Consider the following 20,559-nt stretch of genomic DNA (forward strand, 5'->3'; position numbering starts at 1 on the left):
ACTAGACTATTGTTATTGTCAGTTTATTTTATGCATGCTGATGCCATAATAATCTATGGGTCTATGGGGTTTTCCATTATTCCATTATTATGACATATGACAGTGATACAGAGTCAGCTACAATGACATGCACAGGTATGAAGTAGGAAGCCCATGTAGGTCCAACCAGCGTGATGAGAGTGACGACACTATCGTTGACTCCCAGTGCTCATTCTATCTCAATGAGATATAACCGTAGCACCCCGCTTTGCGGCGAGATCAAAGCGTGTCGCGACTCTCTTCTTCTACGACTCTGGGTCCAACATGGTCTACATGTGGACTAACTGGCAGAACATGGAAGAGTATGACATCACTCCTCTCTATATAACATTACTTGTTATAGTCTTACTTGTTACTTGTTAGTCCTGCCGTCATTGTAGTTACCATTGTATCGAGTATCACGTAGTATTTCGCTACTAATTAGAAGACAGGCATTGCGTATAGCTTTTTTCTTTATTACTGTATTACTTTACTTTTACGGCTTGACCCTGTCTTATCGCTGCTTGCAGCTATATTTATTATTATTAGGGATCAAGCCTGAAGGGCCGAATACCCCTTATTGTTTTTGTACCTTTTTTTTTCTGATTCTGCCATTGTTCGCCGTTTTTGGCAGTTCTGTGCTGTCATTTCCACGAAATGCGGCTTATATGGTAGAGGGTCATGGTAAACAGTCAAGAAAGAACTGAAGCTCACAGTCATTCGTCAAAGGACCTCTGAGCTTTAGATCTCCCAATGAATGAATTATATGATCCGCTCTGCCTCTATCTACTCCTGACGTCAAAATAGCGCTGTAGCCTGGTTAACCCCTCCCACTTAAAATCGCATCTCCATTCATTTGCGTGGAGTCTGGACCCTGGTTGGCTGCGGAAGTACTGCGTTGACAGACAACCCCTTCAGCCAATCAGCGTAACAAAAAAAGTGACTTCGTTTGGAGATAAATGGATGGAATTAATTTATGATTTTGATGTTTAAAATGTTGGACTCATGCCCCCCTTTGGTCTTTGGTGCCCCCTGGACCCCAGGTTGGGAAACACTGTTCTAGACTAGATGATCATGTGCTTCCAAGTTTGTGGCACCAGTTTGCGGGTGCCAGAAAGGCTGTTTACCCCCCACACGTTACCACACAGACATTATTGAGATGACTGAGGAAAAACTTGACTAGCGTTCACAGCGCTCTGACCTTAACCCTATCAAACACCTTTGGGATTAATTTGAGCACCAAATGCGAGCCAGGCCTAATCTCCCAACATCAGTGTCTGACCTCATTAATGGCTGTCTTGGCTGAATGAAAAACAAATTGCAGCAGCAATGTTTTAAGTATAGTGAAAAGCCATCTCAGATTTGTGGAGAATATTATAGTAGCAAAGGGGGGACCAACTCATATAATATCAGTGCCCGTAATTAGCTTCCCTTTATCCACAAGAGCTAATGAGCTCAGACACTGATGATGGGTGATTAGGCCTGGCTCACATTTGGCGTTCCGATTCATTCCGAAGATGTTTGATAGGGTTAAGGTCATAGCTCTGTTTACTTTAGGCCATCTCAACAAACCATTTCTGTATGGGGGAGCAGATGGGCAGACGGCATGAGGGGATTGCCTTGTGCAAACACTTGCCACACACTTTGAAGATTTAAGTTAACATTCATTAGCAGCTTGAGCAATGCAATCCATTTATGTTTGGAGGTATGGTTCTGTGCAGAAGCCCCCCTTTTTATCCTTCAGGATAAAGTAGGGGTCAACCAATCCCCCCCCCCCCCCCCCCCCATCATCTGTCAGCTGATGTGTTTACTTGCATCAACTGGCTGTCATACAGAGATATGAGCTTGAATAAGTGGCCTGCCTGAACTAATGGCGTGATCAATTTGATCTAAATGGGGACATAGCGAGGTCATTTATCCTACTATCCTATCATACTATAACAAACATTAAGAAAGCTCTGTTTGCATGTCGGTCCGTCATTCTGTCCTCTTCCCATAATGATTTGGTCCACTGCTCCTCCTTGTGGATAGGGGGTGGGCTGTCTTACTGAGACAACTGGGGGTTACGAATGTAACCAAAGTTCTATAACAGCGAGCAAGGCTGCTCACTATGGGAGTTTGCGCCTCCTGGCGTGAACACAGAAGCATTTATTTATAAGCTCACAGACAATAGATGGTCTGGGACTTTAAGACGCAATGACGTTGACCCCGCCCGCCGGTGCGCTGGTATAACAGTCAGTCAACGCCCTGCGGCCTCATTCGATAACAATTGTTCTCTTCTCAAGCAAACAAGAAGGGAATCTTGGTGAGCAGCCTTGCTCGCTGTTATAGAACTTTGGTTACATTCGTAACCCCCAGTTCTAATAATCAGCTTAGCAAGGCTGCTCACTATGGGAGACTTCATTAACTCCCTTATTGTCATCGCGAAGTCTGGACCCCTAGGGCCCGTACCCTCATCTGTGAGAAAAGGACCACAGCACGTCCCTCAACAGGACCACTGCACCTTATTGGGAAGGCCGACAGACCCAAGTCTGCCAAAAGTGCCTAAGAGGTGCCGACAGAACAAACTGTCGTAACGCCCTGGAGAAAATCAACGTCCCCCGTCCAACGTCCCCACTGGCGCCGCTGTCACATCCAGTCTATAATAGGTGGCAAACGTGGAAGACGATGCCCAACTTGCAGCGGAACAAACATCCTGAACAGAGACCCCCCTACAGAGGGCCCAGGACGATGCCATTCCCCTCGTGGAATGTGCCTTCAACCCTACGGGAGGCACCATATTCCTGCCAGAGTAGGCCCGCTCTATAGCCTCCACGATCCACTGGGAAAGCCTAATCTTTGAGATAGGCAGTCCCACCGTCTTGGGATCCCAGGAGACGAACAGTTGTGTAGTCTTTCTCGTCGCCTTAGTCCTGTCCAAATACAACCTCAATGCCCTCACCGGACAGAGGTTATGCCTCCTCCTATCCTCCTCAGAGGCAAAGGGAGGCGGACAGAACGCCGCCAAGTCCATCGGAACCGGGGTAGCTAGGCGGTTCTTAGGTAGAAACGCTGGATTGGTCTTCATGACCACCCTTGCATCTCCATTGAATCTCATGCATTCCGCACTCATCGACAAAGCATGGATATCACTGACCCTTTTAGCGGTCACCAAAGCTAGCAATAACGCTGTCTTCAGCGACAATAGCTTCATACTCAACTCCTCCTAGGGCTCAAATGGCAACTGGGACAGAGAGTCCAAAACCAAAGCAAGGTCCCATGAGGGGACCAGAGACTTGGTCACCGGATGAAGGTGGCTAGCCCCCTTCATGAACTGGCGCACCAGTGGGAGCTGGCCCACCGTCTTGTCCTCAAACCCGATGTGGCAGGCTGAGATAGCAGCCAGATACACCTTGACTGTACTAAAGGCTCTGCCTTTGTCCAGGAGGTCCTGGAGGAATGACAGTATGACCCTCACTGGTGCTTGAAACGGCACAACTTGAGCTGGCGAACACCAGTCCTCATATCATAAGCATCCCTGGTCGACTGCGCCCTCGCACACTGAATAGTGTCGATGACGCTCTGGGGAAGACCCTCCGCGCCAAGATTCAACATCTCACGGGCCAGGCCCAGAGGTCTAGATCTTCCGGCCGTGGGTGGAATATCTCGCCTCCCGCCTGGGTCAGTAGGTCCCTGCGCAACGGAAGTTGCCAGGGCCGGTCGTACAGGAGAGGGACTATGTCTGACCTCCAAGAGCCCCACCCTGGGGCCACTAAGATCACTTACAGGCGCTGCGTTCTCACTCTCTCCAGCGTGGGAAGGATGAGAGACAACGGGGGAAACGCGTAAAGTAGGCCCTGGGGCCATTGGTGCGCCAGGGCATCCAAACCCAGCGGAGCCGTCCCTGCTATGGAGAAGAACAGCGGACACTTGCCGTTCTCGTCCGACGCAAACAGATCCACTTGTGGCCTGCCGAACCACTCCCATATCTGTCTGGCCACTGTTTGATGCAGTGACCAAGCCGCATAGAGGTATCGGCCCCTGGACAACAGATCCGCCCCCGTGTTCAGGAGTCCCGGAACGTGGGAGGCTCTGATCGACAGAAGGTGCTCGTCGCACCATAACGTCAGTCTGTGTGCTAGCGCATGCAGTTTGGTGGACCGTAGGCCCCCCTGTTTGTTGAAATAGCACATTGTCGTCGTGTTGTCCGTCTGAAACAAAGCCAGACATGACTGAAACGAGCGGATCCTCTCGTCGGAGAGACGCGCCGTGAAAGACACAGCGTTCAACGTCATGCCCACGTAATCTATCGATTGCGTCGGCACCAACACGCTCTTGGCGTAATTTATGCTGAAACCCAGAGACGTCAAGTGATCTACCACCCGCGGGGGCACGGTGGCACAGTTGGTAGTGCTGTCGCCTCACAGCTAGAAGGTCCTGGGTTCAATTCCCGCTCGGGGCGCTGTGGGTGCTGGCGGCGTGTTTCCTCCTCCGCGTCATCAGTGCCCATACCCGAGGCGGGGTTGGCGAAAGGGCCTTTCTGTGTGGAGTTTGCATGTTCTCCCCGTGTCCCCTAGGGTAGGTACCCTCACAAAAAACATGCAGTAATCCTAGTCTCTAAACTGCCTCCCCCTGGCCAGCCGGGGCGCCTGATGGAGGGGAAAGGAACTGGTTGGAATAACGTGTTCCTTCCACGCGCTACGTCCAACCAGGGAAACTCCCCCCTGTCAAGTGTAAAGGAGCAACTTGGACACTCAGGCATGAAGGAAGCATGAGTTCAAGTCCGTTGCTCTCCCCATGTCCCCCATGCTGTATATGGGGACTAGGTTGGCGGAGGGTGTGTAGAGCCCAGGATCACATTAGATAATTGACACAGGGGTGAAAAATGGGTTACAAAATCGTGGGATAAAAATTATAGAAAGAAAAAAAGTGATCTACCACCCAGCCTGTGTGTAGTCGCAGTGTTGACGCTGAGTCCGCATAAATTAGCCAGCCGTCTACATACATTGCTATCCGAACGCCCCGCTGGCGCAGCCTGTGTACATTTCACGAAAGTCCTTGGACTTAGTGACAGCCCGAACGGAAGGACCAGATATTCGTATATCTGTCCCTTGAAGCCGAACCGCAGGAATTTCCTGTGTGGTGGGTAGATGGGAATGTGGAAATACGCGTCTCCCAGATCGAGAGTTGTATACCAGTCCCCTCGGCGCATCATGCGCAGCAGAGCCTTGCTCGTGAGCATTTTGAAGTGAAACACTTTCAAATAGCCGTTCAGAGCACGTAGGTCTAGAATGGGCCGCATGCCCCCCCCTTTCTTTTTCACGAGAAAGTAGCGGGAGTAAAACCCTGTGTTGCTCTGCTCCACGGACACCACACGTATAGCCTTCTTCTCCAACAGAGACGATATCTCGTCCTGGAGAACCTCGGCTGCCTGACCACTCGCTTGCGAGAACAGAACGTCCCCACAAGCGGGAGGTCTTCTGGCAAACTGTAGTTTGTACCTCTTCAAGATGGTGTTCAACACCCAAGGATGAACACCACACCGATTCCATTCCTGTAGACACAGCGCCAGAGGAGTTGAAGCCAGCTCTGAACCCTTCTGTGGCAGAGCGGCGCCCCTTACGGTCAGAACCTGGGCCTGGAGCCTCTGTCCTGCAATATGGACCTGGGGCCCTGGCGCTGTGTCCACGGCAGCTACGCTTACATCTCGGCCGACTGCCACGGGCCTCTTTGAAGGCCCGGGCTGTGGGCCCATCCCCCTCAGTTTCAAATGACGATCCATGAGACCGGTTTTCAGTAGAAAACACTGCTTTATTGTAAATCGTGGTGGCACAGAAAACACTGGAGAAACATTTATTTTTGAAAAACAAGTCCTCTTTCTGTCCACACTGAGAGCGTCCGGCATGAGGCCCGTGGCCACTATGCTGCGCTTCAAAGAAACTCGGGGAAGGGTGGGGGAGACTGTGTCCGACGTCTCCCCGTGGGGCGGGTCTGGTTATTTCGCCTTCCCGCCAGGTGGCCCTCCTTTCTTAGCCCCATTGCGGGGGCTGCCGGCCGGAGAGGCAGAGGGGCGCCTCCTATCGACCTTCTTGCGGTTGCGAGGTGGGCGGGAAGATGAGGCAGACGCTGACGGAGCCCTCTGGGCGTCGGGGACTTCGAAGGTGCTCCTCCTGGACCTGGAACGATCGTCCCTGTCCTTGGTACGCTCGTAGGTCGGCCTGTAGGGTTGAGCCTGTTTGGGCCGTGCTCCCGTCGCCGGGAGACAAGCGCCGATGACCTCCGTGTCATTCTTCGTCTGTCCGTCACGGGAGCGCATCTTCTCCAGCATGGACGCGAAGAGTGTCGAAGTGGAGACCTTCTGTTCCAGTGGAGTGCGTCCCACCTTAGGGGACAACTCCAACCACCTGGCCCTCTCAAGGACCAGTAGTTTCGCCATGGTTCTGCCCACCATCTCCGTCTGGGCCTGAGTGAGATGGAGGAGCTCAAGGTGCAGGCGCCTCAACTCAGCCATGTGTCCGGGGGTAGGCTCGTCACCCACCTCCAGCAGGACGTGAGACATTGACCCTTGCAGAAGGGTCGTGGCGTTCAACGCTCTGGCCGCGGTCGAGTCGCACTTGTAGGCAGCCTTGTTGACCTTGGCGTCGTCCTTGTCCGTAGGCGAGGAGAAGTCCGGGTCCTTATGGAAGACATTGGGGTTAATACCCATGAGCCAGCCGGCGAAGGACTTGTCCATTGGAGGCATGGCCTCGAGGCCCGCCTCCCGTTGTCCTGCGCAGTCCAGCAGTCTAAAGCCTCCGCTCAGGGAGGTGGAGGCTGCGTAGGGCTGAGCCCAAGACACCATGAGGGAGTTCAGGAACCCGTCATCGAGGGGGAGCCTTGGTCTGGGGCTTCGCTAGGTCGCCCTGAATCCTCCTGCGAAATTGGTGATACAGGGTGTATTTAGCCACCGGAGGCTCAAGACTGGCCGGCCAGACCAGATTACAGCGAGCTGTCGCCTTCTTGAACAACTCGACGATGTCAGTGTTGTCATAGTGGAGCTGTGGTTCAGCCGGGGCCGCCGTTGCTGGATCCGTCGGAGCTGCAGCGGGGCCGGCTGGGGCTGCAGCAGCAGGCGGTGCATCTTCTGCAGTAGCTGGTGGTGCTGGAGCGGCGACGTCGGCCGCCTGAGCGGCCTCGGCGACTGGAGGCAGGGCTGCCTCTTCAGCGTCGCTCTCGCTGCTGCCGCGGCTCTCTCCATCATCCTCCTCGTCAGAGGTGTAGGAGGATGCTGACTCCTGAGATGAGGACTCCCCGGAGCTCATCTCAGCGTTGTCCCTTCCAGGAGCCTTAGGGTCAGCTGCCTCCCTGGAGGCTTCCTGACGCTGGGCTTCGTCCTCTCTCCCCCGTGCGTGGGCGACCCGCTGTGTCCGATACGCCCTGTGGGAGCGCTTTCGTCTGCTACGCTTAAGGATGTCGGAGAAGGCAGAGCAATGTGGGCATCGCTCTGGGTTCTCCACCGCCTCCACAGCATGGCCATAGCCCAGGCAGTAAAGACATTCGTCGTGCATGTCATCATGGGCGAGCAGGCCCCTGCATGACTTGCAGGCTCTCTGCATGCACTGGCTATCAGCGTCCACTAGGGCGCGACGGCGTCGACGACGAGCCTTGGTCGGGGACTCAGACATCTTACAATGCTAAGATGCACGTGGAAGCTACAAACAAGGCAAATGGGGTCGAGTTAGTAGGCAGTCACGTTCAAAGTGGGAGCTAGAACAGAGCTATTGCTAGCTGCTGTGAAAGACCGTCACTTTATGTGGAAACTAAAACAGGGCTATCACTAGTCACTGTAAAAGACGTCACGTGCGTGTGGAAGCTAGAACAGAGCTATTGCTAGCTGCTGTGAAAGACCGTCACTTTATGTGGAAACTAAAACAGGGCTATCACTAGTGACTGTAAAAGACGTCACGTGCGTGTGGAAGCTAAAATAGGGCTATTGCTAGCCGCTATTAAGACCGTCACAAACGTGGAAGCTAAACAGTAGTATTACTAATTACTGATCAGGTCACCACTCCGTCGAGGGCTCGAAAAACCACAGGACGTGCGTGTGTTGGCTAGAGCGGGCTATTACTAGCCACCGCTAAACGCCGCCACACGTGTGGAAGCTAAACGGGTTGTAACACCGTTCAAGTCCGTCACACGTTCGAGACCCTGAGGCCAACGAAAGTTCGTGTGGAAGCAAAAACTGTCTGTTTCTAGCCGCGTTACAGACCGTCACACAGGTAATTTATAGTAGAACTAACTACAACGCTAGCTAGGGCCACGCCGGGCCACTATGCAAAGCTAAATTACCCACCAAGTTAGTATTAACCCGGTAAAAGAAAGCGGACTTACCGTCTTTCTTCGACTTGAAGCCTCGGGGAAAGGTAGTTTCCCCAGGAAAGTGTTTCTTGTCTCCCAAACATCATTAAAATAAGATCTGGTTACAAAAGGGGTGAAGTGTCCCTTTAAAGAGATATTTCACTTTCAAACATGTTTGGGGTCATTTTAACATCTACTCTGGCTTTTGTGAGCACCGCAGACATTTTTTAAGTTACATTTTATCTGACACTTCCACCACCTTCCAATACAAACCCATTGTAACTTCAAACTCGATTTTAGCCATGACAGATATAGTCCTTCTAATGCATTCAATTACTTTTTTCATTTATTACAAAAATAATAATCTATACACTATATATACACAAACAAAATGCTAATGCCAGCAGAGATGGCTCAACAGTGCAAAGTTATATAGGACTTTGATTTAAACACATAAACACAAGCAGCAGACCCAGCAAAGCTGGCTAGTCAATGAAGTGCACACGCTTATTACAAAACGGTCTCACCAATCGTGCCGGCAAGAACACCCACAGTATAGCACTCGGTGTGCTACAGTGACCTAATAACTAATTGGCAGATGGGAACTTTTATAGTTCCAGGATGTGGTCTCAAAACATATGCTCAGATAAGTCATCAGATAAGTAATTTAATTTTGAATCATATTCTCCACAAGTGGGTGATTCTCATGCATTAGTGAAATATGGAAGGTAAAATGGAAGAGCAGCTCTTCCTCAGGTGACTGAGAATGTCAATGCAGGCCATGCATTTCAGAGTTCAGTAGTACAAAAAGCACAGAGATGTAGAAAAACGTGATATGGTGTATGGTGATGTACACAATTAAGAGAACAGTTCAGACCTGAATGCTTGACCTCTAATTGTGAGGCGGTCTGGTGGCTCTGTATACTGTGTGTGTACTGTGTGCGTGCGTGTGTGCGTGCGTGCGTGCGGGCGTGCGTGCGTGCGTGTGTGCGTGCGTTCGTCATACTATGATGACATATTTCTATCCTGACGGGAGTCGCCTGTGTGGTTTTACTTTTTAGCAAAAAATTTCCGGAATGAGGGAGTATATTTTAGTGTCATAGTATCACTGGATGGCAGAAATGATAGATTTTGCATTGTTCTTCTACACAGCATGATCAACTACCAGGAGGCACACCCCAATTATAATACTCAGATACTGTCTGATGCAGCAACTTCAGACAGATTCTCTCTAGAATAATATTGTCACATGAAATAAAGGTTTTTGCTCAGCCTCCAGATCTTACGGTGGTGCGTGTATGACTTATCGAGTCATATGATTTCAACCACCGTTTGTGGTCGCCAGAGCTATAGTAGTTGGAGATGGAGACATAACGTGTTTCTCAATAATAAACACAAGACAGATTATCTGTGGACATGAAGTATTCCTATGTGGAAATTAGTGTATTCTCGGGGGAGGAGAATGGTGGAGATGGCTCTAATTAATGTACAAAATGAGAGCAGTGAGATGTTTTATACGGCTGCTCCCATGCATATGTATTTAATCTATAATTGCTCCTGTATGTGATATGAGATGGTTTCATTTATTCTGCCACAAAGAGCAGTTCTGGATGGCAGAAATAATATATTTCGCATTTAACAATGTTTCATAATGTTCTTCTATACAGCATAATAAAGTACCAGGAGGCAGATCCAAATAATGATACATACACTGTATAATCTGTGTCTCTAGCTCATTGTCACTTGATTCCAGATGATGTACCTAATTTGGTGAAACCTTGCACACAAAACCTTGTCCCTCTATGGATTGAAGTGAAATTACCTCAAATTCAGTTGGCCAATTTCTTGGGCATGGCCTACAGTATATGGGGAACTGCATCATGAACCAATGGGAATCGAGGGGATTTACTTCCTTGGCCTACTGGCAGCGTATACAATGATTTTGATGATTTTGATTTCCTTCTTGTTGAATGCTAGATTAGCTCTGGATGGTGTGTGCAGAATGAAAGAAGTGGCATCAGTTGTTAACTGGCAGCAGCCTTTGGGGGAAAGTGTCTTAGAGGAGCTGGTGGAGGGTTATTTCTTCCTTTTCTAAGTATATCCATTTTCCCTGCATGCTAATCTAAGACCCCATTTAGTTATTCACAAAAAGTGACTCATTTATTCACTAGATCTTGTTCTCTTTCTTCTCATTACAAGCATTCGGGCACAACGAGTGCCCTGACCCTGGTGTCCCATTGAATGGACAGCGCTTTGGGGACAGCTTTCAGCTGGGAAGCTCCATCTCTGTGGTATGCGAGGCAGGCTTCATTAAGACGCAGGGGGCTGACACCATCACATGCCAGTTGGAAGAGGGCAAGGTGATGTGGAGCGGACTTATACCCAAGTGTGAAGGTACTGGTCTTGAATAATTAATGCATTGTCTGATGGGCCAATGAATGAACAGATTGCTAAGTGGCAGACAGGGGAAGGGAGGGATGGACGGAACTACTCCACCTTCCTCTCCTTTTTGAGTGGTGTAAACCACTCCTACAACTGGCTTTGTTAGTTTGTCTGTCTGTCTGTTCGTACCAAAAAATGACACACAGCTGATCAGTCTATATAAGACCTTACACCACTCAGTTCACACGGGTGTGATTTTATTTCTAATCCTCCCCCAACCTTCCACCCGTCTGTTATTCACCAAATCCTGTCATACTATATCCATTCTTGTTCCTCTCGGTCTTATCATCCTAACCTCACTTTCACTCACCTCCTGCTTCCTCTTTCTGCCTCACTCATTCTTTTATTCTTTAACTTCTTAAACTTCCTTCAACCCAACCTTCTCCATTCCTTTTGCCTTCTTCCTCTTTTCTCCTTGCATCTATTTTCTCACTCCTCCATCTATGCTCTCTCCCTCCCCATCTAACTTTGCATTCAACTCCGCCCCACGCTTTCACCTTTATCCTCCTTTATCCTCTCCATTCCTCCATTTTCTGCTCCTACACCTTTGCCCCTGCAGCTCCCTGTGGGGGCCACTACTCTGGGCCCTCCGGTGTCATCCTGTCCCCTGGGTGGCCTGGTTACTACAAAGACTCCCTGAGCTGTGAGTGGGTCATTGAGGCCGAGGCGGGACGTTCCGTCAAGATCAGCTTTGACAGGTCTGTATGACACTGCTACAGTGACTCATCCATGGAGGGGAAAATACGCACGCACGCACGCACGCACGCACGCACGCACGCACGCACGCACACAGTATACGCAACACACACACACAGTATACGCAACAACATCTTTTCTGTAAAAAAATATGTTGGCTGTTCAACTGGAAATACAGCATTAAAGGAGATGGAATGGAGCTTAGTGTCTGCTTTATACAAATGCTGAAAGTAATTTTGAGAGTAATTTAATTCTGTCCCTTGTGCAATACAGTAACTGTAATAACGAGAAGGGGGAAATTGTCATGTTTCAAAGCATTTATATCTTCATATAAAAAAGGCAAATCATCAGATGTTCATTTTTATTATCCTTGCAACCTCGCTGCAGTCTTGTAAACAGACAAAACTGCTTTTGTTGTGAATGTATTTTCCCTCAAGCTACGTACGTATAGTCTGGATGTGTCTAGGTTCTCTGTCATTGTGCAGAGCCTAGGTACGGTGTAGTAGTCAATAGTGACATATACAGGAGGCGATGTGTTCATTGTTTTGCATTCATAACAGAGAAAGATAGTTTTTGTGTTTTTTTTCCCTCATTAACAATGTCTCAAGGTTCTTGGTTACTCATCATTATTGACGGGCACTTCCGAGCTCTGAGTGCTGAGTCTTCTCTGTGCTCAACATCATCACTCACCCACAGGACTGAAACGTTTTCTAAAAGATATTGAATTTGGACACAGATAATAATATATAATATCTCCCTCTTTCATCGCCTCTCCTTTCCTTCATTATACGTCAGGTTTCAGACAGAGCTCAGTTATGACTTCCTGGAGGTGCATGATGGCCCCAACCTGCTCTCTCCTCTGATTGGCTCATTCAACGGAACCCAGGTGCCACAGTTCCTGTTTAGCAGCAGTAACTTCCTGTACCTGCTCTTCACCACTGACAACAGCCGATCCAACAGTGGCTTCAAAATCTACTATGAAGGTCAGAGCACCTGTACAGGTGTTGATAATACTAGCCTACTTACAGATGTATTAAACTATTAATGTCTTGTTAATGTAAAACTGTGTAACCGTTAATGTAAATTGTGTCCGGGTAGCTCAGTCGGTAGAGGTCTCGCCTTTGGACCAGTTCATGGGTTCGATCCCGGGCCCCACCAACTCAGCAAATGAGTAGCACGGCTTGGTGCAGAAAGTCGTGCGGGAAGTACTGGGAGCTGATGGTACTGTAGGTGTGGCGCTCCACGTCAGCAAGGGGCTAGTCTAGCGCATTGTAACGGGGACACTGGCGTGTTACCGGCTGATACCGACTATGCCATGCCTGTTTGCACCAAAATCCACGCACGCACGCACGCACGCACGCACGCACGCACGCACGTGCAACGACAGCGAGCTGGCGTTATATTGTTATACAACTAGATAGCTTGGCAGACTCTAGTTTCTATTACATTATACGCAGTGATCTGCCAACTACATTCTTTCAAATGCTTTTGTTTACTTCATGGGTTACTTCCTAGTATAGTAGATTTGAAAACAGCTGAATGGAGAAGAATCTGACTCAAAATGAACTGATTCAGTACTTTCCAGAGGAAGCCCTTAAAGAATAAAATAATAGTTGGATTTTGTCAACAAAGGGTTGGATCCGGTCAAGTTTTTAGGGAAAGGTATGCATTTACGGAATCGATCCAGTATCCTGATAACGAATGCCCTGTAGGTCCTTTTCTGAAACATGGACCTGCTCAAAATGTCTTGTCAGTATTCTCAGTGCCCAGCTGGCCATATGTTCTATGCACCTCGAATCACTTCTTATTGCTGTCGGTATATAGCAGAAACAAGAGGCAGAAGGGTGGTTTCAAATGTGCAGACTGGCAGGGAAAATCTGAGAATATCTCTCGCAGTGGTTCTCAAACGTATTCATTTCAAGGACCCCCAGTTTGGCATGTATTAGGCCACGGACCTCCATAACTCCTGAGAGTGTACAAATGGAACCAAATGGAACCGCAAGGTTTGATTTTTGTACACTCTCAGAGTTACAGACCTATAAGGGTCTTATTATGTTTCCTAACTATCAATCATTTAGCTGGGGAACCCCTGTCACCCCCTCAAGGACCCCATGGGCATCCCCAGACTCCATTCTGAGAAGCATTGCTGCTCTACAGTACCTGACCCAGTTAGAGGTTTTGTATAAGCTTCTCTTTTCATGGAAAGGCAGGGGACAAGCTGTCCAGAACAGTTTTTCTTACAGTCTTTATGCATTTTTCTGTGCACGGTATATGTTCCCTCAAAAGTACACCAATCGATATATAGGCAGTTTGAGTGCGTTCAGGGAGTTCACTGAACCATTTAGTGCTAACAGACTTAGAGATTATATTGATTATTTGGAAGTATTTCACACTGTGGAAAGGCTTATTGTATTGTTGCACTGATTCTTGTCACATGTGACTCTACTTGCTATTATGTAGACATTCAGCTGTCAATGACATTGTTAAAACATTGGAACAAGAGAATACGTGAGATGTTCTTGCAAGTACCACTGTCCTTGGTTTTGAAGAGAGAGAGAGAGAGAGAGAGAGAGAGAGAAAGAGAGAGAGATAGCTGCATTCAATTGTCATTAAACATCATACTCCACATGAGCCTTTCACTCCCGATTATGTATTCACATTAATATTCCGATAATGTTCAGGATACCATAATCAGGATTTCCATTATGGTTACATATGCACCATAATATTCCGATAGTGTTCACGTTTCCATAGTTTCGGCCAGCCCTATTTTATAGGGCCCTATTCTATAGGGCCAGCCCTATTTTATTCCATTTAATTCCATTACATCTACTAGAGATCTAGAGATCGGCCATAATATGCTGACTGATTTGTTAGGGCCTGATGCCATGACACATTGAAGTGGGACAACAGCTCATTATTAACTTGTTTAGTCTGTGACATTGTGTGTAATGCAATGGGTTTGAACCAGATATCACCATTATTGTTATGTCTACAATGTCTGCCTACAGTGGTTGAGACAGTTACTGTACAACACGCACACACGCACACACATACTGTACACATACTGTACACACACATGCACCATGTATTTGTGTATAGGGAAAGGGCTCCCCCCAACTGTCATTTTTGAGTTGTAGTATGACTATGAGCAGAGATGAGGAGACGACTGAGGTAACACAAGGCAAGGGGGATGTGCGAGATGCGCACACGCATGTACAGTACACATAACGCACGCACGCACGCACACACACACACACACACACACACACACACACACACACACACACACACACACACACACACACACACACACACACACACACACACACACACACACACACACACACACACAGACACCATCAGTGATAAGTTATACATTTGTATGTGTTATTGGCCAGAGCCCAGATCCTACCTTATGCCAGTCACAGTGTAGTTATATCACCAGGCGATCAAAGGATACGATTTGAAACACAAGTGAGGGGTTTTGGCTGAATGAACCACACTCGCTGCAAGTCCCCCTCTGGGAGTAATCATTCACCCACAAGATAGAATATTGTCTGTCTTATTAAAAAAACACACCCGTGTGAACTTAAGTGAGGGGCGCTAATATATTAAAGTCTAACTCATGATATGCTATGATTGCTATGATTACAGTAGGTGATGTAATGGTGATGTAAAACAAACACGGACAAAACAAACATTAAACTCTCTTTATTGTTAAGGCATTTAATGTTTGTGTTAGGGACAAGATGACGTAAATTTCCCTTCATTGTCAATCAGCGTTTTTAATGTAATGTTTTAATGTAACCTGTATATAGGAGGGGCTAGCGCCCCTCAAAAAAGACAATGTCTAAAGGAAACTTCGGTGGTGTTTTTTGCAACATAGTAGAGCATGTGTGCCAAAAGATAAAGTGTTTCAGAGGACATGCAGTGAATTTTTTTTCCCCATTATTTCTTTTTTCTTTTTTTTCTTTTTTGCTGCTGCGTATAATACACAACAAGATTATCTATTTACAAAAAATGTTAGGGCTTCTAAAATACCGCTTTTCAAGCTTTGGATATTCTGCATTCTTCTTTTGAATATCCAACTCATTCTAAATTAATTAGAAACTAGAAAACGTGCCCCTCGGGGCACAGGTCTCCACCAGGGCAGGTCAGGTTGTGGCCTATAATAGGCCAATGTGATGGCAATAGGATGATTTGAGGCATTTTGTTAAAAAAAATTGTTTTGCACAAATCCACCTGTTGGTGGTGCTATAACAGGCCAATGTGAAAAGGGTGGGATATATTTCTCAGCCTAGTAGGAAAGTCTGTGAAAGATTTCACGTAAATTGCACGTTCCGTTCATGATTTGAACCAATGTTAGGATGGAATCTGAAATAGTAACACACACACACACACACACACACACACGGACGGACGGACGGACGGACGGACGGACGGACGGACGGCAAAACATACTCTCTCCCCATGCCTTCGGCCTGGTGGAGACAATAAATAACAGCAAAGCTCTTTGCTGAGAGATTATACTTGCAGTGCTCAGCACTTGATAAATACAGTAAGTCATTTATTGAGAGCCAATCTCATCATCCACACATGAATGTGTAATGGTGTAAAAGCAGGAAATGTCAGCTTGAAGTTACTGTAGTTGATTATTGTAGTTGAGCAGTGTGTAAAAACAAACTGCAAAACCAGAAGTGCATTTTCTCTTGGACAGTGGTACTAACTAGACCCTCCAAATATGGAGAATTTTATGTGATTGTATGTGGTGAAATTGCAGGAAGTTGTGAAATATGCGAAAAGTTGCGAAATATGCAAAAAGGCGATTTAATGCGGTGAAATATGTGGGAAATTGCTAAATATGCAGGAAGTTGTGCGATTATGCACCCTTTTTGAAATAAATTGACCCCTGCATAATCTGCGGCATTTGGCTTATTATGCAAATACAGTAAATAATTTTTTTCTGGAGGGTCTAATATCAACTAGACAATTTCAGCAGAGTCTACTGCATGCTAAAGTGGTTGCCTCCGTGCAAAGTCGCTTGAATTTTGTTTGTAGGATGAGGTGAGACCGAATATGTGTGTGTCCCACTTGCTCATAGAATTTCTCTGACCTTTAAGAAGCTAAGTTTGTAGCCAGGTATCTTTGCCTTTGGGAACTATAATGTGTCTGCATGTTTAACAAGCAAACTTCCATATCTTGTGGAGTATTCGGTCACTACCTTTTATTTCCAGTGCTTCACAACACAAATAGGACAGGCACGTCCGTCAATGCCTAGTTGAAACAGGCAGCAAGCAATTGACTGATGCTGAAAAGGAAAATATTTTATATTTTGCATCCTGATGTCAAGCATGCTGTTTGAATATACTGTATGACAGATGCTGTAGATGGATGGGGTATAATGATCTGGATGATCTGAATGTAATCAGGCCTAAAATAGCCATCCCTACTATTTCTTTTATAGCAGTAATCTTCAAAGAAAGTGAGGCTGCCAGCCTGCCACTCAGTTGTTATTCATAACCATTATTAAATCTGTATTATTGACTTAAAGCAGACCGCTAGGCTAGTGCCTGTTTTTCATTTTGTTTTACTCTCAAGTGCATTCATCTTTTGTTGATGAGTATACTGAAAAGCAATAACGGTAAGATCTTATTATTCTCTTCCATTAGGTTTAGCACATATAAGATCATATTATGATATTATTGTTGAAAGACTTTAGGACAAATCCAGCCCAGTTAATTTGTAAAACTGGTGTTACAAAGCAGTGCTATTATGAATTATATGAACTGCAGTAGAGAAGCACTTTGTTGCATAATTTCGTATGTATAATAATGTTAAATAATGTTAATAAAAGTTATATGTCTTGGAGTTGATGTACTCCAATAATCCAATAATATGTGCCAAAACAATTTAACTACTGTAGTTTGGCTGCATATCTCAGATTTTATTTTCCTTTTTTTTTGGGCACTAGCTGCTCCTACGCCCAGCTTTGTCTGTTTGTGTGAACACAAACACGATGATTTGATTGGCTATGGGATGCCATAGCGATGATTTGATTGGCTGAGCAAAGTACATGATTGAAATATTTGGCTTTTGATGACTAGTTTTTATAATTTTGGCATGGTGTTACATATGGGTATAAGGTTTTCAAAAAGCTCTGTAAACGCGTTGGGCGCGCCCCCTAGTGGTCTGTTTGTACAGACTCAAATATTAGATACTTATAGGTAATGTATGGTTGAAAACCAAAATAATTTAAAAAAGAGATCGAACTAGAAAAAGTGCCCCTCGGGGCACAGGTCTCCACCAGGGCAGGTCAGGTTGTGGCCTCCTGGTGGTGCTATAATAGGCCAATGTGAAAAGGGTGCCATTTCTTCATACGCCTTTGATGGCGTATGAATCATAGGATGATTTGAGGCATTTTGTTCCAAAAATGTGTTTTGCAAAAATCAACCTGTTGGTGACGCTATAACAGGCCAATGTGAAAAGGGTGGGATATATTCCTCAGCCTAGTAAGACAATGTGTGAAAGATTTCACGTAAATTGCATGCTGCGTTCATGATTTGAGGCTTTTATTCAAAACGGGGCAATCTTGCAAACTGTGAAAGCCAATTCTAGCCAATTAGGATGGAATATGAAATATCGGACAGAGATACTGTGTAACGATTTGTGAGATTCTGACTTTTTGTCAGTTTTGCTAGAGTGTCAAAAAGGAACTTGGGGTTGCTTTTGTTTTCCTCTATTAGGGATGAATAATAGGTGGCTCTGGCATTGTCGAGGGCCTTTTTGTATATTTTAAGGCTATTCTGCCAGACTATACAGGATTCTTTCTGTTTGGTTGAGCGCCATATTTTTTCAAGTTTGCGTGACGTTCGCTTGAGATTTCTAGTTTCCGAGTTATACAGCTTTTTGAAAACCTTAGTAGTACATTTGCTCCCGGGGAGCAGTTGTTAAGTGACTTGCTCAAGCTACCTCAACACAGATTGGGCTGGAGGGAGAAGGGAGGAGGCAACCCGGCGACCTCCCATGAAATGCCTTCCAGGTCAGGACCAACCGTGCTCTCTGAAAGCCTATAAGAAAATGCAGGGACAAAATGTGAAGTGTGAAATGAGTTTGAAAACCAAAGCCAATATACTGCCAAGGCTTAGCAGTAAAACAGCACAGGTGAACAACCATCCATGCTAGGCTCACAGTCACTGATGCCAGACTGACAACCCACAATGGACAGGGCACTGTTTGCTGACAAGTCCGAAAACCTTTGCCTTTGCCTAAAACTACTCCCCCAACGCTTCCTAGTTACTGGACTGGAGACGGAGTTACAATATGTAACAGACGACGGCAACTTCACTGTTCTGGGGGCTTGGTTCAGAGTAGGGAAAGCCATTGGCGAATGGCAACCCATTGGCTGGCCTTTAGCCAATAGGGAGAAAGTAACAAGAAAGTGGCGACTAGTTGCAGGCTTGCAGCATCTGTTTATTGACAGCTTTGCCCAAAAACAAACCAGTTTTAGGTACGTCTCTAACGGTTTATGTAAACTTCATAATCATAAGACTTATTTGCTTTGTCTTATACAGTATGTATATGTTATCTTGGCCTAAAGGCTCCCCAACAGTTCTGTTTCCTTTTCATTACGCCAGCCAGGGATGGCCAATCCAGATGACCTGATAACTGCTTACACCACTGTTGTCAGTGCATGCCTCGCACGAGTGCATCAGAAAAAGAACAAGCAGTCCTGGTTGGATGACGTCCAAAGATCAGTCATGGAAATCACCGGGACAAATGGGGGCATCTCCCGGTGATGACATAGCTTGCATCACTGAGGTGGAAGGAGGAGGCGGGCTTGCTGCCTGGCTGTTGCTGATTTATGGGGCAAACGCAAGAAAGGAACATTGGTACAGGGAGACATCATTGGGGGTATACATGTGCAGAAAGTGACAGTGCATTTATGAAGTCAAGCAGAGGTTACACCCACAAGTCTGGGTCCCTGTGACAATATCCCTCTTCTGCATGCATCTAGTCCTGTTTCGGTTTTAATTCACTATTCACTTCTCAGAGCTTCCCACTGCAAGGGTTTATACTTAAACCTTGTGAAGCTTTCGTGTTTTTATTATTTACCAACATTGTTGTGTTTTAAAAACTACACAGCCATAACAGTTTGTATAACCGTTGGCAATGAGATGTCTACTTCATCCCAAATTACAAATAGTCTGCATGTATGATTAATATGTTATGTCTCTACTAGATCAATTTGTTTTATACATTGGAGTTGATTTCCGTTTATATTCAAAAGGAAATCAGGCAATAATGCCTATGAAACTGGTGGAGGATCATGCTCAATCTATAAAAAATGCTGCAAATCTAAAGGAGTCATTATTTTTTTCTTTACTGAAAATGAGCCAAGGCATTGGATGCCGGTTAACTTGTAATTTATTGGCTTCACACTTGGTTCAACATAAACATAATACTCTTTTAGTGCAAAATAAAGTCAGCCCGGCCAGCCATGCTGGGAACATTGCCTGCCCTGCAGATTTCGGTTCAGATGGTGGTTGCACTTTTGTGTGGCCACTCAGTCCCAGCACTCTACAAAATAGAGACAAACCTTGTTAGTCACAAACACAAACACCTGCCATTCAATAAACCCTCGCACTCCAATCCACTCCACAACAGAGCCCAAATCACACGCAACTACATTTTGGCCTAATTTGGCGGCCCTATAGGAGAAAGTTTTAACATTTCATAATCCATATTCAACACATTTGTTTTATCTCTTTCCAGTTGTCACGTTGGACACCTATTCCTGTATGGATCCGGGTATCCCAGTCAACGGGGTGCGATTCGGCCATGACCTTTCTATTGGCTCTACAGTGTCCTTCCAGTGTGACCCAGGGTACCGACTGAGCCACGATGAAGCACTTGTCTGTGAGAAAAACCATTTCTGGAGCCATCCACTGCCAACCTGCGATGGTATGTATGCTCTATGTTAACTTAGTTGAATTTTCTCCTGCCCACCTTTATGAATATGTACTTAAAGGAGCATTCAGTGATTTGGGTGATTTGGAAAAAAACCTGGTCCACCCGCTAACAAGA

General features: G+C 46.4%; 1 protein-coding gene across 1 annotated transcript in view; it reads left to right on the forward strand.

Moving 5' to 3' along the window:
* LOC306924819 (CUB and sushi domain-containing protein 3-like) overlaps nucleotides 1–20,559 on the forward strand; it is a gene marked incomplete at both ends in the record, with an annotated part of 337,974 nt that overhangs the window by 107,976 nt on the left and 209,439 nt on the right. Inside the window, 4 exons of the mRNA XM_079503471.1 lie at nucleotides 10,534–10,728; nucleotides 11,336–11,474; nucleotides 12,268–12,455; nucleotides 20,248–20,436. Of these exons, the coding sequence (XP_079359597.1) occupies nucleotides 10,534–10,728; nucleotides 11,336–11,474; nucleotides 12,268–12,455; nucleotides 20,248–20,436 (711 nt within the window). The remainder of the gene's footprint in view (nucleotides 1–10,533; nucleotides 10,729–11,335; nucleotides 11,475–12,267; nucleotides 12,456–20,247; nucleotides 20,437–20,559) is intronic.

Source organism: Electrona antarctica (assembly GCF_951216825.1).
Source record: "Electrona antarctica genome assembly, chromosome: 6".
In the NCBI taxonomy this organism is placed as follows: Eukaryota; Metazoa; Chordata; class Actinopteri; order Myctophiformes; family Myctophidae; genus Electrona; species Electrona antarctica.